Source organism: Spea bombifrons, chromosome 7 (assembly GCF_027358695.1).
Source record: "Spea bombifrons isolate aSpeBom1 chromosome 7, aSpeBom1.2.pri, whole genome shotgun sequence".
Taxonomy (NCBI): domain Eukaryota; kingdom Metazoa; phylum Chordata; class Amphibia; order Anura; family Pelobatidae; genus Spea; species Spea bombifrons.
This window is the reverse complement of record NC_071093.1, coordinates 34404742-34432538: the sequence shown is the minus strand read 5'-3', so window position 1 is coordinate 34432538 and position 27797 is coordinate 34404742. Positions and strand designations below refer to the sequence as shown.

Here is a 27797-nt window from a genome sequence, read left to right as displayed (position 1 = left end):
AAGATATTGAGACCCGCTTGAAAAATATAGTCTGGTCGATGAAGCAGACACAGCTTGTACTGTATACACAGTATATATTAAATCAAATTAAGTGCATTTTATGTTTTGCATTACCAGGAAAATTGTGTTAATAGATTTTTCAAAGCAAAGCAAGTACAAAAATCAATTAATATCCACCATATAGGTTATCATTGGAAACGCATTGGAAGAGAATACAAAAGAAATATGAAATATGATCAAACATGAATCTACAATGGTTTACCAGCTTTCTTTGGAAATGTATTTTGTGAATGGTGGGCAGTTAAATATTTGTCTCCTGTACTGATTTCTGCCACTGCAGTGTGCTCAATAACAGTCTCACATTTGGTAATTTGTTCAGCTATATCTTTTTACAAATCTCTTGAAGGGCTGCCAGCTTTCAATGGCAAAATTAGCTTGTGAGAATGAAAGTGGTCATGGTGAGGCATACACAGAGAAAATGACTTTTTAAGTATTTTTTCTCTGTAGGAAGGATAGCTGAAAATGATAATAGGGGTTTGTACTTTGCGAGAGCAGTGAATGGATAACATTAACTGTTAATATGTGACAAAGTCAAGCATGCAGTTATATTTATAGATGCATATTCAAATACTGGAGACAATGTGTGGGCATAAAGAACATTCCTATTGTGATCACAATTAGTAATAAATGAAATGTAACTGAAAAATAAGTACGTTATTGCATTCTGGTGTAAACTGCAAATATGTCCCAGCTTGATTATGATTTGATTGAGTAATTGGGGTTACCATTTACCAATACAGAGTAGGAGAGTCTTTCTGTACAGGGTACTTCTGTACAGTTTCAATTGCAAGGAAGGCTAAATATTTACCATAACTAATTTTGCTAATTGCCGTAACGCTGAGGAGCTTTATGTGCATGAGGAAAGCTGATGACATTCGACCATGGAGGTAAGACCAACTACCTTAGCTATAGACTGGCTCCAAATGGCCACGGGTAGGTAGCAACATGGTTTGTGAAGACATTTCATGAAATGCCATGGGTTTTTACAAGACTTGTCACATGTATGAAGACTTCAGTGTATGTTCACTAATTTTTCAGTTCTGTTATCACTTATTAAGAAAGGCTAACCCCAGTGAAAGGCTTTGCTGTATTATCCATAATTAAATCACTAAGGACAGTTTTAAGAATTGTCCCTCGCTATATTTGCATTATGCAGAGCCAACATTAACTGTCTTGCAGTATAAACAGTCTGGGATTCACCCTTTTTAAGGCATAGTGATATCAGGGATTTGAAAAATTAAACCTCTCCTTAATAGACCCTTTTTCTTCTACCTTCACTTACTTGGAGTTCGCTCACTTATTGTTACAATATGACTGTCTACATCAAAATGGTTTTACTACCATTGGATGAAAAGTAGGAACAGTCTACCCATCAGGCAAACCAGACCAATACATGTTGGACAGGTGCCTGAAAGAGGTTCCCACACACCTTTATGGCCACTGCAAGAGTGTAAGAACATACATATGTATTGGTACCTGACCTTAAAGTGCCAGTTTTCATCCTTAGTCCATCCCTGATGACCATTATGTAATGTTATGAAAGCATAACGTAACATTCAGTAATAGAGTTTGATGCAGCTTTAGTTACAGTATATGAAATTCAGTTTTCCAAGCAAATGTGAACAGCGCAAAGAACAAAAAATTCTTCCCCCTCATTCTTAAAAAAGAACCACATTAAAAAATGTATCTGTGAATACTTCAATGTCTCCCATGTAGCATTATATATACAAATACGAACCAGTGCATACTCTATACCTACTGCCATGTAACTGTTTATTATGTTGACTCTTTTCTGGTCCTTAACATTTGATTCACCTGTTGTCGTCTCTTCAATTTCTAGTTGTTGAAGATACGACCAACTTGCCTCCTTCTCCTCCTCCTTCTCCTGCTTCTGAACAGATGGCTACAGTGGAGGAAGGTAAGGCCTTGTAATAAGAAGCTTCCATTCTGTGTTTCTGGATATAATCCCTCTGGGCCAACAGAGATGGGCCCATCATGCATCAACGCTAAACTTTAATTGTCAGTTGTCGGATGATCAACATACCTCTCCTCTGTTCTTTGTGGATAAGGCATGAATGTTAAGATTATTCTGCATTTAATACTCATTTTTCATAAACATTTATCACGTATACTGTGCAGTTTTCTGTAAAAATCACATGGACAGGGATTTTTTTTTTAACCATCGACCAAACAAGGTTTTACTTTTTGGATACAAAAACAAGGTCTTAAAATTATGTTTTTCAATGATTTACATCCTATAATGAGTACACTAGTTCTTCCTATTAATGCTTTATGGAAGCATCAGTAATTCTGCTGTAAGTCACCTGTAACAGTTTACCCCCAAGAAATGCAGCCATTGTAGGTCATGTCACAGTAGTGACCACTTACTGTGGTCTTTATCCAGTGTACACAAGGGCATGATAGGAATGATCACTGTGGGCAACCAGGTTGTTTATGTGGCCAGGGGACAGTATATGTATATATATATATACTAATCATAAGCATAAACATGTGATTCCAGGTTGAACATCTATATGGTGTGTCTCATTATATATATATATCCTTAGTTGATTTTTAGCAAGAAGAAATAAACTGAGAGGAGTCATTGACATATATAAAAGGATTTTGCTCCTATCAGGGTAAAATATTGAAGGGTCTGTTAAACAGTTCTTCAGTGCTCACCCAGGTTTATTCTGAGATCACCATTAAGAATTATTACCTTCAATAATGAATGGTAGGCTGCATAATAAATTAGAAATCTATAGCCTGGGCCATAAGCATTTCTCCAAGTGACACCACTTCCAACAGTATATGCTAATAACTCACCACCTCAAGTATAAAAAAACAAGTCCTTGGATAACCACCTTCCTATGTTTGTCTTGTCTGTTTTTTTTGCTATCATCTTGTTTTTCATTCCAAAAGAAGAGAGAGTTAAGGGCCCTGTGACTGAGGAAGAAGAAAAGAATATTCAGGGGACAGAAAGCAGGTCAACTGAGCCCTCTGTCTTAGGGCTCAGTGAAGACCAAGCTGATTCAGGCTCTGATGTCACACAGCTTGGTGGAGAAAGTGTTGTATGCGAATTACCTGGTGGGAAAGGTCAAACAAAAATCAAGACAGAGTCTACTCCCATTACGTTGCCTTCCTTACCAGAGGAAGGTGTGTTCTGTAAAAACTCTGCATGTACCTATGCCTCAAATCAGCTTTTCGTCAACGCTTATCTAAGGCTGCTCCATCCCTACATGTTGTCATAATGATTGGCTTCGTTGTTCTGCTATGCTGGCTGCAGTCCGTTAATCCTTTGAGTGCCAAAGACGTGAGCTGCCGATTTACTTCTTTGGCACTCAATGGGCTCAGTGTCCATTGTAAATATGACATGGTTTCCAAGCTCAGTAATTGACTTGCAGGTTACTTTGCCATGATACAACAATGCTTTGCTGCTAAGTTAATGCTTCACATTAGTCTCCTGCCATGTTAGATGTGTTTGCCAGTCACATTGCTGAAAACTGTATACTATCTGTTTATTTTTTTATTCATTTAATAGTTTTTGAACTTTTTGAATTGATTTTTAACTCTTTTCATGTAGACTTTCAATAGCTACACTTGATTTTCTTTCTTCTTTATGTCTGGTTTTTGTGTTTGTTTGTTTCAGTTTTGTAACATTTATTCTACCAACAACTTCTGCTTCTCTGTCCTATTCTGGCATGTGTTACTCCCATCCATTGCAGTCTGTGGCTGCCCATTGCTAAGTTATGAGTTGGTATTCTTTTTCTTGCCTTGATATTTTCTGTAACTTTCTTTTTCTCTTTTGTATTTGTGGATCTAGTGAACTGCAAAAATGTGTCATGCTCTGTTGATCAAGGATTATTTGTATAACTCAAAGTTAAAATATAAAAATAGGCCAGAGATTGATTATATTAGTAACTATTTTTTCTGATACTCACCTTAACACCATATCTGCAATTAGTAAAGGTCAGTATTGAATTTAAAAATCTAAAGAGACATCTGTAACACAGCTTTAATCAAATGTGTTTGTAAGTATTATATACATTGCAGGTAAAATGCACTAATACTTAAGAATTGAAGCATTTTATTATTTTATTAAGTACATATACTGAATTGACTTTGTAAGACTGGATCTACATCCTTGTAAGAGAAAATAATGGGTCCAGCTAGCATGTTCCTGTCCTAAAGTTGCTCCTTGACCCAGATCAAAATGTCTTTAATGAAATTAAATGGTACGTCAGTGTTATTTTAGGAGTCAGTACTACAAAAAATTCCTTAGCTTCTAATGCAAGTTTCCTGCAGCTTGGCAACTAAGTAATCACCAAAGTGGTTGAACCACATTTGTCAATCTTACAATGCGCCAACCTGACTATTTATGGAATCCCGTTAAATAACCATACTGTACTTGCATTTTGGGTCCAGCAGTTAAATAGAGTTTACATAATAGTTAACACTGGTTGAGGTTTAAGCCTTGGTGGTAGAGATAGCTGAATGTATATATGTGAGTCCACTAGACCACTTTCACATGTTTTGTCACCAATTTTGGGATTTTGGATAATTCTACATTGCATGCATATACGGCTTTCCTTTTATATAAAATATTTTTTTAATAGTTCGTATAACTAAAGCTACATGAATCATTTTATTTTATACTTACATTATACTTTGTTATTGCAAGAGTTGCTATTTTTAAGTACATGCTTCTCCCATTCTATGTCTCATTTCCTCCAATTTGCAATGAACATGTTGTTTGAAAGCATTTATGATTAATGTTTTGTGAACAAAACCTGCTTTAGATGTACTTACAGCCTCGAAGATGGGAGCACGAGAACAGTTGGATTCAATTCCTTTCTCTGTGGAGGTTGTGGACACTGTCGAAGATATGACAACAATTAAAAAGACTGAAGATGATGTGAAAGAAGATACCTTGGCTGTGCACACACCCGAAAAGGACATGAAGAAATGTGACAAGGAAGATGAGGTTCTCCAAAGCACTGCTGTAGGAATGGAACCATCGAAAGCTGATGTCTCCACATTGGATCCATGCACTTCAAAGTCTTCTGATGCTGAAACACAAGAACTTGAAATACCAAAGGATAGAAAGACACCAGAAAGCGATACAGGCCCAGACACAATCAGAGATTTTTCTAGCAAGGACAAAAATAATCTTTCAAATCCAAACACTGAGACTGATGTTCAGTTCACTAGCTACCCTTCAAAAGAAAGTGAAAGTTCTTCTGCGCAATCATGGCCTGAGTTGGTTGAGGAAGGACAGGAAATCAAAAATGAACTTCTTTCACATTCATTATTACCAAATACAGATCAAATTGATAAGGATACCACAGGTTCAGCCAATGTAGAACCATTTAAAACTGATATAGCCAAGGGTAGCCCAACAGATAACATAAGCGAGGTAATTTTCTCAGATGATGATAAATCTGGTGCACATAAACAGCATAGTGTAGATGACTTACCTACATCAACAACTTCAGGTGTTGTGAGTGAGAAAGACGTGCTCAATCAAAAAGTATATGAAGATGAAAAGTCCGATATTCAGAGCTTACAACCCGTGGCTGTAAGTAAACTCTTGCCCCAGCAAGATGAAATTACTATTAACAAATCTAGTGATAATGTAGACACATGCAAAGAATCTGAAACAAAGGATGCAGCAAGTATCTTAGATGAGTCAAGTCATCTAAATGTTGCATACCATACAGATGATGACTATAATATGGAAACCCAGTACTCATCACCTAAAGATCAGACTGAGGAATTTGAAGTACTTGAAGCTACTAATGTTTCAGTGTCTGAGTTTCCTCAAAAAACAACCGTAACCCAATCTAAACCTGACAACAAAGAGCAAACTGACAGTAAAACACAACTACAGGAAGATAAGTCTGGTATGTCCACATATTTTGAGACTTCTGCTTTGAAAGATGATGCAGAAAGTGCAGTTCAGCAAAGCAGTGATTATTATGAGTTGACTGATGTAAAAGAGCCTCCGTATGAGACCTGCTCCATGCCTCATTTAGATAAAGGTGAGGATGATGAAGACAATGATGATTTAGAACCAATTGCTGAAGAGAAGGGCACTTCTGGTCATGAAGCAGGATATAGCACGCTCACATCTACAAAGCTAGCATCTAACATCGCTAAAGGTGACAGGTTGTTTACTATAGATCCAAATATCTATGCAGACAAATCAGAGTTCCTTAGCAAAAATAAAGATGATCTCACTCTCAGTCGAAGCCTTGGCCTTGGTGGTAGATCTGCAATTGAACAGAGAAGTATGTCAATAAACCTCCCTATGTCCTGTCTTGACTCCATAGCACTAGGCTTTAGCTATGCTCGTGCCCATGACCTCTCACCCTTAGCAACAGATATACTTTCAAATACAAGTGGAAGTTTAGATGACGGGGATGAATCTGATTTACCAGCAACCACCCCTGCTTTAGAGAAGGCTCCCTCATTCCCAGAAGAGTCAGAACATGAAGAAGTAGAGTATAGAACTGAGACAGAAAAGACCACTGAAAAGGAAAGGTTTGAGCTTGAACCGTTGTGTGAATCACAGTACCCAGCCAAAGAATCTTATAAAAATGGCACAATAATGGCACCTGATCTTCCTGAGATGTTGGATTTAACTGGATCTCGGTCCCGATTAGATTCAGGAAGTGCTGATTCAGATGCAGCCAGGAGAAAGTCTGGAGCTTCTGAGATCATTATTGATGAAAGTAGTGTTATCCAGCAAGCTACGGCTCTTGATGGAAGCCAACTTCTTGTAAAGGCAGACAGTCAGCAAGAAGAACTGGGCTATTGTGTTTTCAACAAATACACTGTGCCTCTGCCTTCCCCAGTGCAGGATAGTGAGAATTTAACTGGGGGTATGTCTACACTTTATGAAGGTCTTGGAGTGGATCCATCAATCATTGAGATCAAGTTGGCAGCTGCAGAGAAAATGGAAAAAGACATGCAAGATCTGCCTAGTGAACCAGTCACACCAGGGTGGGACACAGAACTGGATAAAAAAGCCTCTGAGACCAAACTTGACACAGTCTTAGAAAAAAGTGAGGAACACATAGATACAAAAGATACTTCTGAAAACGTAGAAGGAACCAAACAACATGGGCAAACCTCAGAGCCTGCTTTGAGCATTATAGTAGAAAAACCATTAGCAGAAGAAAACAATGAAAAACCTATTGACATGCAACACACTGCACAAGAAGAAGACGTACCAGAGAAAGATTTGAAAGATACATGTCTTTCATTATCTGAAGTTGCTTCCCCCATTGCAACAGCAGAGACAGCTGCAAAGGAGATATCAGAAACAGAAGCATCTCCAGAGCTTTCTAAGCAAATTAAAGATCACCCAGTGTCCGATGAACCAACTAACATTGAGGTACAGTCAACAGTTGCTTTAAAAGAAGAATCAGCTGTTGCCTCTGAAGACAGTATGAAGGCCATTGATTCCAGTAAAGTCAAAGATGCCAAAGAAAGCATTAATAATGAAAACATTGCACAAATGAAGGAGGGTGCCAAACTTTCTGAAACAGATTTAAAAGAGAAAGGTGCCAAGCCAGACTTAGTCCATCAAGAAGCAATGGATAAAGAAGAATCATATGAATCCAGTGGAGAGCCAGAGCAGACACAGGAATCTTCACTGGAAGTGGCCAAAGAGATCCTGGCTGAAGAATTAGACAAACCAGACACAACTCTTGAAATTCCACAAGAACCTTGTGATGTATCGGTTTCTCAAGCAAAGGATGTCAAAAAAGATGTTGAAGAGGAAGCCCAAGTGGAAATCTTAACTGAGTCCCAAACTGATGAAAAAGGAGACAATTTGGTTGAAAAGGAGGAGACTGAACAAGAGATTACAAAACCAGCTGATGAAGAGTATGACAAAGAAGAGATGGAAGTGATAGAAGAAAGCAGCAAAGACCTAACACTGGAGGTCCCAGAACAGGAGGCAGAACCTAAGACATTTGATGAAGAACCTGCAGTTGAGTGCTCAGAAGAGGTGACAGGAGTCATAGAGTCTGTAGTCACAGTTGAAGAAGACTTTATTAAGGTGGTACAGACCACTGTGGATGAAGGTGAATCATTGGCTCACAGTGTTCGCTTTGCTGCTGTGGTACCAGCAGAAAGTGAAGAGAAGCCCTACACAGAAGAAGAGGAGGAAGAAGAAGAGGAGCTTAAGGATGAACCCAAGGAAGGCTCACCTTCCATTCCAGGTTCTCCAGAAAAAGAAGAGACCCTTCTCACAGACTACAAAACAGAAACACAAGATGATTACAGAGATGAGACAACAATAGATGACTCTGTGTTGGATACAGACAGTGTCTGGGTTGATGCACACGGTGGGTTTCTTTAATTATTCATTTACCTTCTTTATTCATATGTAGGCCTGACAACATAGAAAGGTTTCAACAACATATGACCTACTAAGCTGCATACAAATAGAATACTGGGCAATTGTTCTTGAACTGCCACGATTCTGCCAAACATTTGTAGAGGGTCATAGGAGATGCGATTCAACCACACCTGGACATACTTAAAATAGTAAAATATGGTAACATTGCAGTCATTAGCCAAAATGGGAATGCACTTTGCAAACTAAAAAGTATACGGGTTCATTGTAAAACATTTTAGATGCAATGTAATAATTAGCCTGGCCCCTGACAATGTTCATTACATACAACCCTGTTGCAAACTTGTGGAAATAAAACAATTAATGCAGATTTATATATATACACATTTATTAAAGCAAGCTTGGAGCCCTTGTAATGTGTTGTTACTGTAGGTGTATCATTCATCCTTCACCAGCTGCCACTAAAGGCATAGATCTTGCAGCAACAAAGCTAGAAGATATGGAAGGAGACTACTCCTTCTACTGTGCTATTTGCCCGCTCACCAGGACACAGTACAAAACTTTGAACACAAAACCGAACCAAATTTGAAAACCAAGGGAAACACAGTAGATGGAGATGTGTCTAGATTATCCCTGCCCTTCAGGTCATACAGTATAAAGCTATTTTTATAATTTCATTTATTGTGATTATTTGCATTTCCTTTGAACCCTCCCCATTAAGAAATCTGGGAGCTTCCTCATAAGAAGTTATTTTTCTGTAAATTGTTTCATTAAACCTGCTTATTTCCACCTACTGAATAATCTCTAACCCAAGAATACCTGATTTTGTTGATACAATTAAAATAAGTCAATCTCCCTTTTGATGACCCTTTGAAATACTTTTCAAGTGGTCGGATGTCACAATGGTGCAGGTTTTATGCAGCTCCAGGTATCAGTGACAGCCTCATTACAGGGTTCCAAGATAGTTCAAATGACAATAGTAGATTCCTCCTAAAGACATTATTTAAGTTGCCTTTAGCCACATTAAACTGCAAAATATGTCCGTGTTAGGTGGGTCAAATTTGTGTTCCATTGATGGTATCATTTTTAGAGGAGACCCAGAATAATACAAAAAACCTTACACTGATTCATGCTATAATAGAATTACATATCCATCTATATTTAATACAAAACTTGCAGTCTCTTAAAACCTTAAAACCTGTGTCAGCAAAGTCAAGTGGTAAAAGGCATAACTACAGAAGCCCCTTCTACCAGTGTATGACTGAAGGCTATTGAGACATTCTGGTTTGTGGGGGTTGGGGTTATTCGTGCACAAAGCTGCTGTATAGAAGTCAGGACAACTGAAATGAACATGTAAACAGTAGAAACAAAGTCATTTCAACACAACGAGCAGCTGTTGGCTTTTGCAGCCCAACCAAATCTGCATAATTAGTAGTTTAGTAAGAAGAGGGGGCGTACCGGGTTAGACAGCAGACAGTTAAATAAGTTATTGAACAATATAATTAGCACTTGCTCATATTCATGAATCACACACACAAAAAAATTAAACCATAGGATGGTAAATAAAATGTAAATGAATTCATGGTACAAAAACAAGATGCATTAAGCTCACATAGGTTATTAAAGGATTAGCGCAGCTGTTCACTGGTATGGATTCCACTACCTGAATCACCACATGATATCTGCGTGTTACCGAGACCCTGCAGATTCTAAGGTTTAAGCGTTACATATGGATCGAGCCCTGCAGTATTTTATCGATCGGCAGTTTCAATGTAGGAGTAGACTTTGTTATCAAAAAAGTTAGAGGACACATACAAGTGGGTTACATAATCCTTCTGAAGGTTGCAAGATGCCTTCTCTTTCCATCTCTTCTGCTTTCCTAATTCTTTATACCATACAGATGATGACAGGAGCATTATGACTGAAGCTATAGAACCCATCCCTAAGGAAGAGAAGGTTGACCGAGACTTGCAGAGGCCTCCCGTAGAGAAGCATAGAAAAGAAAAGCCTCTCAAATCTGGCCGCGGTCGAGTGTCTACTCCAGAGAGGAAAATAACCAAAAGGGAATCCAGCGCAACCTCCAGGGATGAAGTGAGAAGGAAAAAAGGTCCATCATCATTTCTCTTAATACACATTGGTGCAGCCACCAAGGGACTTAAATATGGTTACTTTTAATACGAATATAATATAGGTCCAAGGAATGTATAAACTGTGACTGTACCCCCCTGACTATGTGCTTTCTCTCCTTCTTTCTCTGTGTCTCTTCTTCTTTTTTTCCCTACATATAGCTGTACTTAAGAAAGCTGAACTTTCTAAAAAGTCTGACGTTCAGGCCCACTCTCCATCCAGGAAAATTATTTTAAAACCTGCCGTCAAGCAGTCTAGACCTGCCCAACTGGCCTGTGCGAGAAGGAAGCCGGCAGGTGACTGCTCTGTTCAGTATTTGTTTTTTGCAAATGTGGCTGGCAAACATTATTTTAGTTGGTTTCCATGTTGTGTTGCTTGCAAAACTCATCTCTGCCGAATTTCTTCTCCTTTTATTTCTTATTTATTTTACTTCAGAGTACGTCCAGGCTCCATGAAATCTGATTTTCCACAAAATTGCCTTGCAACTTTTTTCTTTCTGTTACGCTTTTATTTGATTTCCTGTGGTATTTGTTTATTTATGGAATCTTGTTCATTTCTTTGCAGACCTCATGATCACATTCGCTTGCGAGAGCCATAAGAATTCATTGGTTGTATCTTGGCATAGTGACTTTAGTGCTTTCTTAGAAATTTGTATATCCATGTCTCTGTTCTGGTGGAAACTTCATGAAAGATTGCATCCATGGTATACATTTCATTGATTTGCTTCCGTCTCATACATTAAAATACATCAACTTGATATCTACATTTAGTTCTATAGGGGATCAATAATTGTTTTACTTTACTGAGAGGACAGTAGATAAGTGAAACAACCTTCCAGCAAAAGTGGTGAGAATTTAAACACGCATGGGCTAGACATAAACATACCTGGGAACTCTCCGGGTTTGACCTAGAGATTGCCGGGTGAAGCACTACTTCTCCGGTTCTCCGGGTCATGACCCGACTCCTCCGGGTCGCAGGAGCAGGGTCTTGACACACCCCGCTCCCCGCCCATTTTCCCTTAAAATTGGGTTTTTTCCCACTGCCGTCACTGGGAACTCCCCCTGACCTCCCACTGACGTCCCGGGACCGCCCACTGACGTCAGTAGGCAGTCCTGGCCGCATCCCGCAAGGGAAGGTACCCGGTAGCCAGAGCCCAGAAGTTCCCAGGTATGGACATAAAGCTATCCTGAATCTAAGACAAGATCAAGAACTGATTAAGGTCTGAGTCTTACATCAGGAAAATGGGAAGACTAGATGGGCCAAATAGTTCTTTTTTCAGTAACTTTTTCAAGCATCAGAATTGTTCGTGCCAGAACGATTTTATAGCTACATCAATTCTTTTCACAAAGCAACAGGAAAATTATTTTTTACTAAAACAACAAAATAAGGTTTTCTTTATCCGCCTTGTTGAAATATTGAATACTGAAAGAGAGGAATATACAACCTGAGCACAGAATACGTCAAAATAACATACATCTGGCAACTTTATTTTATGTATCTATACGTATTTAATCTCTTTACATATACCAGCTTTGTACATCATCTTATTTAGCACCATGCAGTTTTCACTATTATTTTTGTTGTGTTGTTTTTTCCCCCTGCCATATTCTTGAAAGGGACAGATGGAGCAAAAAGGCACAAGGGCATTAGACTGTTTTTTTCATTTTTGCTGCCACTTTGATTTTATGTGTTTAGACAAGTGACATAAAACCTATTTGACATTTATGAAAGTAAATGGCAATACATTATTTCTAGGACCTCTGGCTAAGCAGTGTAATAAATAAATTAACATAGCAGTTAAAACAATAATTTAGATTGTGGTGCATTTTTACCAGCAGTGCCGGATTTTTTGAGTACACTTGAGCAGATGACGTTTTTAAATAATTCTTCCTATTATACTTGAGCCGTATATATATATGGACCACTGGTACATCAAAATAATAAATAAATCAAAATTACCTAAATTAGAATCACTTTCCTGCACATCTGTGCACTTGTTTTGAGGTTCACAAGCTTGGTCTTTCTTCGTTTTCTTTTTTATTGAGTTATAGGATATCTTATAGTAATCACTTGCGATAGGTATGACTAAGCCTCGGAATGTCAAGCAACCGTGCACCGACTGCCCTTGTGTTAAGTATAGTTTGCATATGACTGCCCAAGCAGTTTATGGATCCAGACTATCTAGCACACCAGCAAAGTGTCCCAGTTTTCATCTTGCTGTCCTGCGTAAACCTACTGATCTATCCTAACCATCCTAGGGTGCTGTAAAGCCAATGGAGGCCTATGTTGTAGCAGCATAGACTTCCACTGCAGCTCCCAGACCACCTAATGACCCTCTGCAGCTGAGACGTGCAAGGTGTCTCTTCTGGTATGGTGGACAGGTGGTCCTTCGTCTCCCAGGTCCGGCTAAGGCTAAACCCACCTCTTACCACGCTCTCTAACATTGTATTAGTAGTTGCTAGGTTCAAGCAAGTCTGCTTTCATTCTTACAGATATATTATATTATTATTTATTATAATCTCTTTCATCACCAGTAGTGATCTCAACCATATATGTCATATGGGGGTAATAAACATAAGCCTACACTCCGTAGTTCATTTTGCTTCGTAATGTTCTAGTTCTGATGCTCGTTGTCATTTTCATACATCATGCATGTTGTGTGTTTTGGAAAGACAGCTTCGCAATTAGGGGTAATAATGAAATAATTTGAAAGATGAAGGTAAATGGCAGGTGATTGTGTTGTGTATTAAAGTGTAGACTGCTACACACGGGGCAGCCCTAAACAGACTGCAACAAAGGCAAATAAAAGTCACAGAATTTTACAGTAAATAAGTAATGTTAATTTGGATGTCACCTGATGACCAGGGATAAAGATCCTGTGGACCATCTACATGTTCTTGAACTACAGCTTGCATCCAAAGTTGGTTTGAGAATGATAAAAGTTCAAGAGTTGAGGGGACCACGTGTTCCCCACCATGGTATATACCAATTCACTTCACACAAGATCTTGCCATAACCATTACGTTTTCCCCTTTCTTTTTCCTGCATTGATGCCAGCAGGGGGGGAGTCACAGCATGCCTCTAGTGCTGTTCGGCAGGCCAAAGACAAGGTTATGGTGAGTAGCCTTTTATATTCACCTTCTACATTTTACTTGTTAAGGTTTTCAGCTATAAGTCAGCGGGTTCTCATGGAAAATATCAAATTGTTTCATAAAACAACTTGTTTAATTCATAATTTATTATTAATACATTTTGGAAAATGCTCTACAAAATGTGGCCCCCATAAATACTTGTTTACTAAGAGTATTTGTTTTAATTTTATAAAACCACCCAACTTTCTACTGTACATATCTTAAATATTTGAATGGCTATAAAAAAATTGGCACGGAACAGTGTCTATGCCCTCTTTTTGGAATTAATTATCTTATGTTTCTCACGCTCATTAATAGTGTCATTATTTTGTTTGCATTTTCCCTCATTTTTTATGTTTCCAACATAATTTTGTGTCTCTGTTACATTACCACTAATAATTACGTTTTTTATTTCATTTTATTTTTATTTTATACTTTTATACTATATGCAACTTGCTTGAGATCTATACTTGCTTTGATGGTTATTATAACTGTTTTTTTTTATTCTTTTATATACATTATCCTGCCATGACCTTTTTCACCATTATATATACACCCCTGGCCATGAGATAAGACTTCTCCCTCTAGCTTTTCCCAATGATTGTAGTGGTGGTTGAGTTTATTCGTATTTAAAGATATAGTAATCTATGTATTATTGTCAAGCCCCGGTCCACAACTTCTGAAGAATTGTTTGCTAGAAAGGGCCCTCTTGCATAGTGTGTATATATATATATATATATATATATGTATATATTATATTATATAATATATATATATCATCCAGTCTTCACTCAAATGTGAAATCAAAGTAAAACAGATGATAGAAAAGTAAATATGACAGAGAAAGGATAGTTCTATGTAGCCTACATATAGCCCATTACAAAACACCCAGTTCTATTACGGTATATTATGTGGCACAATAATCACACCTATACTGCACACTAACATAGAAATTGACCGGACACAAGAAAGATCTACCATGACTTGCTGAAGAACCCAGTCTTTTTGCCAGCCACCCACTGCTTGCATGTCAATATATACCTTTCTTGGCTTACACCACACATCTGTAAATAGAACAAAACAAAGCAATACTTTGGTTAAATGCCTTTCATGTTATCAATGTAAATTTGTTGATTGGCATTACTATATTCCAGACTTTTGAGAACAGGGTTGGGTGTGAAATTTAGTCTTATGGTTTAGTTTGACATTTTAGAAATAGCATTCTTATAGGGGTGAACTTTTTTTTTTTTAATAAACCCTTAGGTCCAGGCAGACTTATATGTCATTATTCTGCTGATAAGTCTTCAGATACCATAATAAGTTTGAACATTTGTAGGAAAGTACAAACAAGAGTCCAGAAAAGCGCTCATCATTGCCAAGACCTTCCTCCATCCACCCCACCCGGAAAATCTTCCCTGTAGAGAAAGAAGAAAACTCGGTTTCTACTAGCATGTCTGTGTCATCCTCAGCACGACGCACCACCAGTAAGTGTTTTCTACGGACTGTAATTACCTTTAAACAAAGAACCAGTATAAGAAATACATTTCAAGCCTATCACTTATCAAATACTTTTTGTAGCATGTATTTTGTTTAGTTTGATGATATTTTGTTTTGTTTGTAGGGTCTGAGCCAATTTGGAGTAGAACGGGTAAGAGTGGCACTTCTACACCAACTACCCCAGGCTCTACTGCTATTACACCTGGTACACCACCAAGCTATGCTTCTCGAACACCCGGCACACCAGGTACCCCAAGTTACTCCCGCACACCTCGCACTCCAGGTACACCAAAATCTGCCATGTACTATGCGGAGAAAAAAGTGGCAATCCTCCGCACACCTCCAAAGTCTCCTGCAACACTTAAACAAATGCGTGTCTCAAATCAACCCATGCCAGACCTGAAAAATATTAAATCGAAAATTGGATCCACAGAAAACATCAAGTATCAACCTAAGGGTGGACAGGTGAGTTAATAAATATGTTACTGTGTGTGAAAGTATGTTAATGTAGATTTAAGTATGTAAGTATGTTACTGCATCAGTTTGTGTGTGTGTGTATGTTAAAATGCGTGTATGTGCGTAAGTGTGTGTTTAAATATGTTACAGTGTATGTATTTCAGTGTGTAAGTGTGTGTGTCAGCACTGTGTTTGTACGTGTAAGTATATTACTGTGTGTAAGTAAGTCAGTACGTGTGTGTAAGTACGTTACCGTGCGTGGGTTAGTGTGTGTAGATATGTTATGGTGTGTGTGTAGATATGTTATGGTGTGTGCATTAGTGTATATATTTGTTTGTGTGTTACTATGTATGTGTGTAAGTATGCTAATGTATGTGTAAGTATGTTACGTTACAGTGTGTGTAACTATATTACTGTGTGTATAGGAGGAGCTTTGGGGTCTTTACTGTAAGTCTTCCAGGGGGGTCCAGCATTTTTAATACACCACTGTTTATAAATTATGGTTTATGATAAATAAAATAAAAAATTGCGGAAAATGATCAAAAAGGCCGGATCGCTCCCGTTATATCTACTGTAAGGCAGCAGCGGTGTTCCTGATGGTATCTGTCCCCCATACATTACTCGGGCTCTCTTACTCTGCCTCCCATTCCATGTAGGTTAAGATCTTAAATGAGAAGATTGATTTTAGTGGAGTTCAGTCTCGTTGTGGCTCCAAGGATAACATCAGTCATAGTGCAGGGGGTGGAAATGTAAGTAAGGGTACATTTTGGTATGGGATCTCCTCCTCACTTCCTCCTCACTTCCTTGGCGACTCTTCTCTAGATCCTACAAGGCTGTATCCACTTTTGGGCACACATTAGATGTCAGTACCTGGTCTGTCCTTTTTTGTCACTGTTACTCCTGTCCTCACTCCGGGAGCTTCCAAAACTAACCTAATGACGCGAGCAGGTTTCTTGAAGTCAGCTATCATGTGTTTCAAATGCATGGATGTAGGAGAGATTATAGGTTTTAATATTGCTTAGGAAATTCTGATAGGATAACCATTGGCTACAATTAAATTCTGATAAATCAAAGAAATACATGCAAGAGAAATGTGGGGTCAGAAGTCGAAGTCAGAAGTATTAATGAAAGTCACCTACCAATCAGAAAGGAAAAAACCTGTCTTGGGGTAATTTAAAAGATTGCTATCACTAATAGCTATCAGCTATGTTGACAACCCTAGGACCATGTCATGACTAGTGAATCATTTGGTGGCCATTCATATCATAGCGGTTGCACCTCCATTACTCAATGTACCAGAGCCAAAGACCATACTGCCCTTCTCCCATTCTTCTGTGGGAGGCAGTGGGTGCACAGAATACTTCAAGCCTTGCTCAAGGTCAGATTAACCGGTGCTGGGAACTCCTCTGTTAAAAGCTTGTGTCTTAACTTTCCTTGGTAGAGAAACTAACGTCTAAATGTTCTTGGGTTTGTAGAAGCTTGCTGCACTCAACTTCATTCTGCCACGCATTATGTAGCATGCAATGAATTCTGCGCTCCCTAGAGTTTACTCTCCCTGGTTCACCCTTTAGTCTGCTTTTCTAATTTTAACATTGTGTTTTGGCTTCTTGCAGGTCCACATTTTAAGCAAGAAGATTGACCTGAGTCATGTGACATCCAAATGTGGATCTCTGAAGAACATTCACCACCGGCCAGGTAAAGAATAAGTAAGAACAGAAGACCCAAGTGCCAGGATAAGCAAAACAGGATTCCAAAAAAAATTTCTAGTGGCCTACTTATTAGTAGTTGAAATTCCTAGAAACAATATGTTTTGATCTATATGATGTGAAAACATAAAAAGTATAGAGTTGACTTGGTTAAAAAAGCAAAAACATACAAATTCAACTTTTCCATGTTCTTGCTTCTAGATCCAAACATCTTGTCCTTAGCTGAACAAAAATGTATTTCCTTTAAAATACAGGGTGCTCAACATCCTATTACAAGTTATTGTTCCATACAGTCCTGATCTGAACAGCCAGCTAAATAAAAGCCTCACGTTATCCAAGTATTTATGCTCATATAGTGTCCTGACTGGCATGTCAAGGGCATGTGGCCACAACTGCCCGCTGGGATACATTGTATATTCAGTAGAAGAAACCTTATACCCGTGTTGTGTTAATATATAATCTTTTATTCCTTGTGCTGTAGTGACTTGTGTCTAGATGTTTCTATTTTTATAGTACCATAGCTTTCTGCAGTGGTGTAGATATTGTATTATTGTCTTTTCCAGGAGGTGGGAATGTGAGAATCGAGAGTGTGAAATTGGATTTCAAGGAGAAGGCCCACGCAAAGGTTGGTTCTCTGGATAACGCTCACCATATCCCTGGAGGTGGTAACATTAAGGTATGTGCACCCTGTTACTAATTTTACTGAACAACTGTACTCTTGAAAGAAATTTTCTCCACTTAAGAGTTCATTTATAGGTTGAAATGTGAAAAACATAGGTTGAAAAACATATCTAGTGATCATGAAAGTAACGCCAGCATGGTAGAACTGACAAAGATTGAACGTACATCGTAAAGGAACAACCAGTTAAGGACGTATAGATGAAAATAGAATTCAGTTGAAACGTAGAAACATGATTAGTAGAGCCAGCAGTGGTGTAACATTTCCATTCCCAGAAAGTTAAATCCCAGAGAAAACGCAGAAGGGATCAGCTATTTGTTTAGTGATTTTCTAAAAATTGTTTTGGCTCATCCTTGTTGGCTCGATCTCAAATTTTCTTGGGAAGCTAGAAGAAAAATTGACTAATTAGAAATGCTTAAAATGTTCTACTTATATATAATTGCATATAATTAAATGGTCAGGGAGGCACAAACTAATAATACAGGGGGCCAGAGAAAATCAAGATCCATAATTGAACCTTCCTGGGAGGCCAGGGCAATATTAGCCATTTTACTATTAATTAAATTTAGGTGTCAAACTTATAAACAGCATCACCTTATGTAATGCGTCACATGATTTAATGGTAACAATGGAAAAAAGTTAAACATGCACGTGCCATACGAAATAATAAAAAAGTTAAATATTTTTTCTTAAAAGCCTCAATAACCCCTAAGAACGGTACCTAATTGCCATAATTATACGAAGAAAACAATCTAGATATGACACGCTTTTGCCCCTCTGATGCATACACTATTGTGCGGTACAACTCCCATAACCCTCCTCAACATTCTTGACAAGAGTCATGGGACTGTAGTCCACAAACTAAATATATATTATATCAGACAAGTTTTCCTACTTACAACACACACGTTCCTAACATGCAGAATGGTTCCTTTTGTAACTTTCACTTTACACCAAGCGGCCATATTTCCCATTGTATTAATATCTTGCTCCGGGAATTGTTTTAACTGTGCATTACTTCTGTGAAGGTTTGTTATCATAAATACCAGTTTGAAACGGCTGACTTCCACATAAAGCACAACAGAAAACAAATGGCATTTTTTAAATATCTCTGGGTGGTTTTAACCCACAGCGGCACAAGCCTTTGTGGACAGGCAGGGGTTAACAGGTTTGCAGATAAAGAGACACTTTCATTAAATAATGCATATATGTTAACCAATCAAAATACACGGATACTAACCAGCAACAAAAATGTCCTGTTATACTTGTTTATGTATAGGATAGCTAAAAAAAACCTACATATTAACCCCTTCCTTAACAACATGTCTTCACACTATTAACCCTTTTGCATCACATTTCTCTTTTGGGCACTACATTAGCATGTAGATATAACAATCAGGGTTAACCTGGAACGTGATAGAATCCTTTCAATATAAGTTAGAAAGCGCACAGCTAAATTGGGTCCACATTGTTTTTTCAGGTGACGTTCTGGCGTTGGTATCAAAGAATATGGAAGAGTCTTTGCAGAACGCTATTATATATGCATATTCATCTTTCCACAGATTGACAGCCAGAAGCTGAATTTCCGAGAGAGTGCTAAGGCCCGTGTTGACCATGGCGCAGAAATCATCACACAATCCCCAGGTCGCTCCAGCCTCGCTTCCCCACGCCGTCTCAGCAATGTGTCCTCTTCTGGAAGCATCAATCTGCTAGAGTCCCCACAGCTTGCTACCCTAGCAGAAGACGTCACTGCAGCCCTGGCCAAACAGGGCTTATGAATGTGTTTTAATTTAGCAGTGTATGAAGTTAAACATAAATATTAATAATATTAATAATGATAATATTTACGCATGAGCTCTTGGCAGGATTTGGGCTCAGAGCAGGTATCCCATCCATTACTTAACAGATCCTTCTACACAGCATACAGATATTACCTAAAGACAACATCTATGTCAAGATTTATTCATTACGTACATCATTTTCCACTGAAATCCTCCATGGAGAGTAGGGATCCTATGATTATGATAGACAGGTTTCCTCATTCTGATTTATCAACGTTCACTGAATTAAGAGCAAACCTCACATATTAGAATACTCCCAAAACATCACCCCAGCTGTAATCACTGCTCTTGACTAGTCTTGCATGGAGCCCTAAAGTACTTGGTGTAACTTCAACATGTGCCTGCCAACCACCCAAGCAAAGTTTGTATAAGAGCCATGTGCAGTTAGAGAGGCTGCTCGTCTCCCTGTTCAGATAGTGGTCCACCTTCCATAAACCAATCCCCATTGGCTAGTGACTACCATTAATGCTTTTCTGCCGTGCGCCACCTAGAAATGTGATCGGTTTTAAAAAGAAATAAACACACTTGCTAGTACATGTCACAGAAGCCGGATCATTGTCAGCATGCAAGCTGACCATGCTAATGGAAAAACGGGCCACTGAAGGAGAAGAAATGGGGATCCAGGGTGGATAAGGAACAGCAAACGTAAAGCACTTGTTTTATGACTAGTTCCTGTATAGTTGTTAGACTCGTAGTTGCTCAGATGACCTGCATTGCTCTGTGGAGCATCAAACTCCTTCAAGCAGCAGAGATCATGAAAAGAAACTTAGCTTTGTGCATAGGCAAAACATTTCCGCTACCTTTTTCCACCCGTTTGATACAGTATTATTAATCTAGATGTATATATATTTCTCTGTGGCCATGTTTTCATTCACTCTCCCGAAACCCTTTCATATACTTGAAAATTCCATTTCTTACTCACAGTATCTGTGTCTATTGCGCCATTTGGTAAAGCAGTTTTAGGTAGGCATAATTTAATGTTAGGAACGCTTCTCATTTTTCCTATATAAAAAAATGCAAAAAAAAAAGAAATGACATGCATTGAAAAAAAAAAAAATAATAAAAAAAAATTAAACAGCAAAGCTGTTTAGCATGAAATTGCTCATTATGAGGTCTTTAGACCCATTGGCTGTCTCAGTTTGACTTTAATTTCTATGCTGGAAGGTTCTGAAAGCAAGAATGTTTTGTGATTGAATTTACCATTTTCTCTAGTTCCTGACTTAAAGGGCTGCAGTATGATCTGGTATTTTAACCTTGAAGGTTCGTGTCATCTGTTTTCCCCTTTATGAGCTGAAACCAATGAGGTTTTATTCCTGTTTTTTTCCCCTATTTGCTAAAGTTGAACTGAACCAATTTCTGCTCATCCGCATGAGAATTTTGAAGTCTTGCTAAGGTGAAGTGGTTTGTAAAAAGGTCACAGCTTTCTGAAGGCCTATGGCATCACCTCTAAGTGATGCAGTGGCTTATGTGTGCTACAGCAAATCTAACGTAACTTTGGCGTACAATATATCTAAGTGGTGATGCTGTTTAAGGATGACCTTCAATGAATGGTACGGAGATGCATTCTAGAATGATACAAGAAAAGTGTACAAGACAAATACTAACCTGTTTTTTGTAACGCTGTATATATCGTATAGTTGGAGACGATTGTGTGGCCCAGATATTCCTTAAGATTTTCTTATTGCCAAGATTGTCTTCATTTTGCTGTAGGAAACACCAAGGATGCTTGGGCGTTTAGCCATTGCTTTAGTTTATTAAATATGCACTAGGTAAGTATATACATTCTCTTGGGGTGAGTGAAATCGAGCACCCTTTTGCCCTACACCACCATTTTTGGGCCTATATGTTAGATTCTAGCATCATTCATTTAATGGCAAGGAACCGTACATAATATAAAGAATAACACCTTAGCTAGTGACTACAAGTAGCCTGGATTTTCTACTGTCCTATGAAGATTTACTTAAGCATACATTTTTTCCAGTTTGGCGGTTAATACAGTGAGGGAATTTATACAGGCATGGGATAGACACAAAGCTATCAACACTATGGGACCAGACCAATGATTGATAGGGGTTTGAATTCTTACATTAGGAAAAATGGGCAGACTAGATGGGCCAAATGGCTCTTATCTGTCGTTAAATTCTATATAAAACAAAGAAAACATCCCAGATTGCTCCATAATGGACATGTATGTATTATTGAGAGGAGCTGGTCTTGTTTTAGCTTCCAACTTCATACAGCATCATACATTGAACTGGAACAGTTTAATAACTGTGCAGGAATGAATCCCATTTCGTCACATGATGAGCATTCATGCACCTAAATGTATAGCTTATCTCCCTAATAAAGATTTTCCAAAAATGCAACAGTCTTTTTGCTGACACTGCCACATTTGGTTTCCCCAGGCGCACTCAGCAGTATTATTCAAGGTACAATGTTGACCATAAATATTGTTTTGCAGGTGCTTTCCCTTTCTTAGCCAGTCATTAATTTTAATACGTTTTTATAGCCGGAAACCTTGGATTTTACATCTCTTCTGAATTAGAAGTAGGTCAGGTGTAGTCATAAACAGTGGGGTATAACATTTCTTGTGTACTCGACATTAATAATGAGGGTACTGTGGTCTAAAACAAATAGATTTCCTAAACCAAGCAGATGAACCAAAAGTAAAATATACAGGCAAGATCGTATAGTTATCCGGTAAATAAAAGTACCTAAGCCACCATCAAAAATCAAACAGATCTAATAGGAGGCCAGTACAAACAGTTGGAGGCATTATCTAGCCTGGGTTAGAACCCCTACCGCTCATGTACCTTATATTTCAATCCTTCAGTACTTTGGATATACATTAGAGCAGGTATAGGAGATGGGGTGAAGTTTATACTATGATCCTTTTCCAGATAAGTAATAACAGTAGCAGATTTTGTTAAGCATGTACGCTATATTTTGGTGAGCACCCTTAAGCCTGCTACGGTAGTGCCCCTATCATCAGACGGGAGTATTTGAAGGGCTCGCTACCGATGTGACATCCATCAGCAGGGCAGCCAAGCTATCCATGTGGGCTTACAAAGTAAAATTTCTTAGAGAAAATGAAGAACGTGTTATATTCTGGAATGAGAAGAACATCGTGTGTGAATTAAAATGAAGATACCCGTTCTCCATGAATCCTAAGCATCCTGTATTGGCGTATTCTATGCCGTACTTGACATGTCACAGAAGACTTCCACCCATTGTGTCTGTCTAGCAGTTAAAGACATAACTTAAGTACTGTTTGGCGTTTAATAGGGATAATGGATGTTCACATTATATTTGCTGGGTTGTTGTATTAATAATGGTTGTGGCTGCCATTTTTTTCCATAACAAATGCTACCATAGAGATTATAGGGAAGCCACCTTCCAATTCTAGTGATCAGTAACTTGAGTATAATTTATGAAATATTCAGCGCACAATGTCAAACACTTCAACTTTAGCAAAAAGGGAAAGGTCACCTCGGCTGAGATACAAGGGGTACAATATTCTGTTAACAAACTGTGCATTTTCATGATATCTTTAAAGCCTGTAAACATAGGGAGGTGTTTATTGAATGGCTGGTGGTAGTTAGTTCATGTTTTTCAATCCAATTTGCAATTGTATTTGTTGCTGTATAGTGATTGTTTTGCAAAATAAAACCGCTTGTCATGGTCTGTATTCCATTCTTTTCTTTGCAAACTCTTACTAATCACCCTATTCTGTTGGCCATTGAACTGCCCCGTGCTGAGAGTTGCAGAAATGTAAAAACAAATGACAATAGAGAACGCAAAGCCAGAGGCAGCGCTTGAAAGGTCCACAGCACCTTCTATTAACCCAATAAATCTCCCAATAAACAGCCATCTGGCACATAAGGAGTTAATGATGCAGAAACAACTCATCAGAGGAAATTCAACAGGGTTGACTCTTTACAATGTATAATAATGATATCATAATGATTTAATGTTTTCAACAAACTACCCCCTAGGTTACAGCCCTGCCTACGCAAAGCGTGTTACGCAGTCAGTGTGCCTTCTGTTCGAGATTCTATGTGCTGTCTCAGATCAGTTCCATTTTATGCGGTAGAGTCCTAGTTAGCAGTAGCCTACAGGACCTACAAGGTATTTACAGCTAAGCACTAGAACAGTATCACGATGAAATGAAATGAAACTCCTAACAGTTTCTCCATGTATTAACCCATTTCCCAACTCTATTACAGGGAATATTATTTTCCATCTCTCTCTTCTTTGTTTCCTCATGCAAAGTGGTTTTAGAACACCAAAGACGGGAACATTTGCAGCATCATTTCTTGTAGCCGGTGGCCTTTCTAGATTCAGCGCTGCCTTATGCCTAACCCAGGGCAGCGTCACCAGCGAGCCCTCTCTGCGCTGCACCCCTTACTGCTGAGCTCCACAAAATGATGTCATATCCTGGCAAGAACTATGGAGGGGGTGCTGATTCGGCACAGTCCTCCATAGTGTTAGTGGATCAGCTAGGCAGATCACATTTCTCCCTTTTAACAGGCAAAAGGCTCCTTGTTTTGCAGGGTCTCCCACCTTCTGGTGACGCATCTTGGGCGTGTTAGTTCATCAAAAACTTGCAGTTTAGTTAGTGGCCTACACCTGGGAAATCGGTAAGGACAGTATATTAGGCCAAAAGTGTAAGCAGCAATACACGTCAACAATGTATGAAAATGAGATGGGTTTTGATGCAATCATCTAATAATTATCCAACAGAAGGAAGAAAAGCACACAATAACTATGGATTTCACATACTTTTACATACTCTATGCAAGCCGCAGATCGACAGTCAGCCAAACAAAGCGCTGTAAATCCCTCCATTTGCAAGTGAATATAATATTTAATCTCCTCCCCAATTTCTGGATGCAATCATATGTTAGCACCCTAGCAATATTAACAACGTGGTAGTGCATAGTGTCTACAGAATATAAGGAGGCTGTTCTAATGAACTGTAAAAGAGGTGACTGTCCACTCCCGAAAGCACCTACAATGGGAACATGGAGAAATGTTAGAAGGTGGCCTGGTCTGATGAATTATGTTTTCTTTTACATCATGTGGATGGCCAGGTGCGTTGCTTACCTGGAGAACACATGGCACCAGGAAGCCTTCATGGAGGCCCCACCTCGCAACTTACAGGACATAAGGGATCTGCTGCTAACATGGTGACAAAAACCACAGCACACCTTCAGAGGCTTAGTAGAGTCCATACCTTGGCGGGTCAGGGCTGTTTTTTGACAAAAGGGGGACCTATATGATATTAGGCAGGTGGTCATAATGTTATGGGTGATTGGTGTAGCTCAATCTACAAATATTCACAAACCCTGGATAACATTTTTCCACTAATTGAAGCTGATAAAGATTAACAGGAAAAGGAGTTACACATATAGTGAAAATCAAGGGCAATATGGTCAAATTGGTGCTGTTATCATAGAATCCAATGGCATGTTTCGGAGCGCACCGCTTTTACCACAATACAAAAATAGCTTTTTGCATATAAACCTTAATATTCCTTCACATACAGGCATTTGGTTAAATAAAGATTAAGATCTCTATGTAAGAACATACAAGAACAGATATTCCTAAATATAAATAAAAAGACTAATCAAATGACATTGGAATTCTACTCCTCAGGTAAATTAGAACATGTCTCTTTTCAGTTATTTTCTCCGACCAAAGTCTCCCCTCTTCATCAGTCATCACCAGCTGTTATCATTCAAGACGTTTAGGAAGCTTTTAGGGCCCCTGCAATATATGGAGATACAAAGATATTAAGATGGGGTGAGACATGCATTACACAATTTGAGTCTTACCATACTTTATAAAATACATTTCAGCTCCATTTCAGCTCCAAATTAATCATGAATAAAGCTGTATATGTGTCCATTTACCCTGGTAGCAGACAAGATGATTGTATGATATCTACACCCACCCCACCCCTCCTCCAATGCTCACATGAGACGACGTGTTGCTTCTGAATCCAAGCTGCTTGCAGTTCCACCCTTTGGCCACTTGGTGTCAGGGCGCTGTCCACAAGGGGAGGTGCTGAAAGGAGAAAATCACAGAAGCGGACATCTTCCTCGGCTGCATCCACAGAGCCGGGAGAACGGGTGCAGCCGGCTGCAGGGGACGAGCCGGGGCCGGTGCCCAGCAGCTCCAGACATGGTGAAGAGGAAGAGCTCGGAGGGTCCGGATCAGGAAAGGCATCGAGGAATCCCTCTCCCTATACAGATCTTCCTGTGGAGACAAACAAGGTGCAGATGCCCCTGCTAGATACTTCTTGCAATGTATCTGCTTAGCATTCACATTCATCCTCTGATGATCTCCTGTCAATGGCTGTCCCTCTGCTCATATTATTTAACACCTGATCCAGTATCTCTATCCATCATCCAACTAATCTCTCACCCCTACCTCCTCCCAAAACATCCAGCATCATAATAACCACAGCAGTGCATGTCTTCCCTTTTACCCTCAAGTTTCACATAATCACCTACTCCTTATATTCAATACCATATTCCCTCCCTACAGCATATATATATATATATATATATCTACATATATATATAGCTTTATATATATATATATATAGAGAGAGAGAGAGAGAGAGAGAGAGAGAGAGAGAGAGAGAGAGAGAGAGAGAGAGAGAGAGAGAGAGATTCTATAACTTACCTACACATTTGCCTTACCTTTTTTTCCTATGACTTCTCTGATCATTTTAAATGGCTTCACATCACAGCAGTTATCATATATGTCTCTTTCTATCACACATTTGTTATTCATCCCCATGCTGATTTTACTTGCCACTTCTGTTCAACCCCAGACATCCTTTTAGAGAATCCTCCTCTTATCATCCATTCTGTATCTCCTTCTTCATCTACATGGTAACCAATAACCACTCATATTTTATTACTTTCCTAAAAGAGTTAATAATCTAAACACCGTACATCAGATCCTATCAAATCCCATCTTGCTATGGCTACAGAATCCTTTCTCTGTCACTGAATCATTATTTCATAGCAATCAACAGGATTTCATATTGTACAAAGCTCTTCCGAGGATCAGAACACATCATCCTTTATGAAACTGGATGAGTTAATGAAATACATACATTTCATACAAAAAACATGCACAGAAATTCAATATATATATATATATATATAATCTATCTATATATTTTTTATATATATCTACACACACTATATATATATATATATATATATATATATATATACTGTATATAAATGTATATATATATATATATATATATATATATCTTGATTCTCTGCAAGATTCACAGCATTTTGCCTCCAGTGGTGTAAAAGACCAGTTTAACCAAAAGGGAGAGAAGACTATAAGAGAGAGACAGCTATTTATATACTTCGGTATTGAACATCGTCAGTGCTAGGCTGCCTTGTCCTGTTAATGATTGACTTACATATGAGTTTGTATTTCGGATACAGTGTCATTCTGGTGGCGGCCAGAGTCTTGAACAATGAAATAGGAAACCTTGGACACAGCGTCAGACCCGTTCCACTTCTCTCCATGGAAACAGGATTAGGAATTATTTGCATTTGAATCCCAATCATGTTAAAACATGTGTGTCTGAGTATTCTTCCATTTAAATGCATGTTTGTTTCCCTTCTAGATAATTCCCCTTTTCCCCATGTGTTATTATCTGGTTTCATAATCAGTAACAGCATTTTAATTTCCTAGGGCTTCTAGGTCATGTACCGAAGTGTGTAACACAATTCTTTATGCAATCTCTAGGTTTTAAGTAACAAACCCATTTGATTTTTGCAGTGCATTTCTGAGACCAAAGCTGGGCAAACAGTATGAAGCCTCATGTGTGGTACGTGCTAGTTCATTATTAAATGAGTCAAATAATAAATCTAACCAAGAAAAAGTAAC

At 38.5% G+C, this 27797-nt stretch overlaps 2 protein-coding genes across 11 annotated transcripts in view; both read left to right on the top strand.

Annotated features, from left to right (window-relative positions):
- The window catches only part of MAP2 (microtubule associated protein 2), an 83740-nt gene extending 62843 nt beyond the window's left edge, over positions 1-20897 (top strand). For 4 of the 10 annotated variants that reach the window (XM_053470415.1, XM_053470411.1, XM_053470413.1 and 1 more), the window contains 11 exons: positions 1901-1978; positions 2983-3216; positions 4860-8417; positions 10329-10535; positions 10717-10851; positions 13613-13671; positions 15023-15170; positions 15308-15648; positions 17253-17334; positions 17909-18021; positions 19587-20897. In XM_053470415.1, coding sequence (XP_053326390.1) covers positions 1901-1978; positions 2983-3216; positions 4860-8417; positions 10329-10535; positions 10717-10851; positions 13613-13671; positions 15023-15170; positions 15308-15648; positions 17253-17334; positions 17909-18021; positions 19587-19802 — 5171 coding nt within the window. In that variant the 3' untranslated portion in view covers positions 19803-20897. Of the gene's footprint in view, positions 1-1900; positions 1979-2982; positions 3217-4859; positions 8418-10328; positions 10536-10716; positions 10852-13612; positions 13672-15022; positions 15171-15307; positions 15649-16295; positions 16389-17252; positions 17335-17908; positions 18022-19586 lie in introns of all 10 variants that reach the window. The other 6 variants (XM_053470417.1, XM_053470418.1, XM_053470421.1 and 3 more) reach the window with 5 other exon arrangements.
- A 5084-nt stretch (positions 20898-25981) lies between these two features.
- The window catches only part of UNC80 (unc-80 homolog, NALCN channel complex subunit), a 65611-nt gene continuing 63795 nt past the window's right edge, over positions 25982-27797 (top strand). Inside the window, exons 1-2 of the mRNA XM_053470747.1 lie at positions 25982-26143; positions 27690-27738. Coding sequence (XP_053326722.1) covers positions 26052-26143; positions 27690-27738 — 141 coding nt within the window. The 5' untranslated portion in view covers positions 25982-26051. The remainder of the gene's footprint in view (positions 26144-27689; positions 27739-27797) is intronic.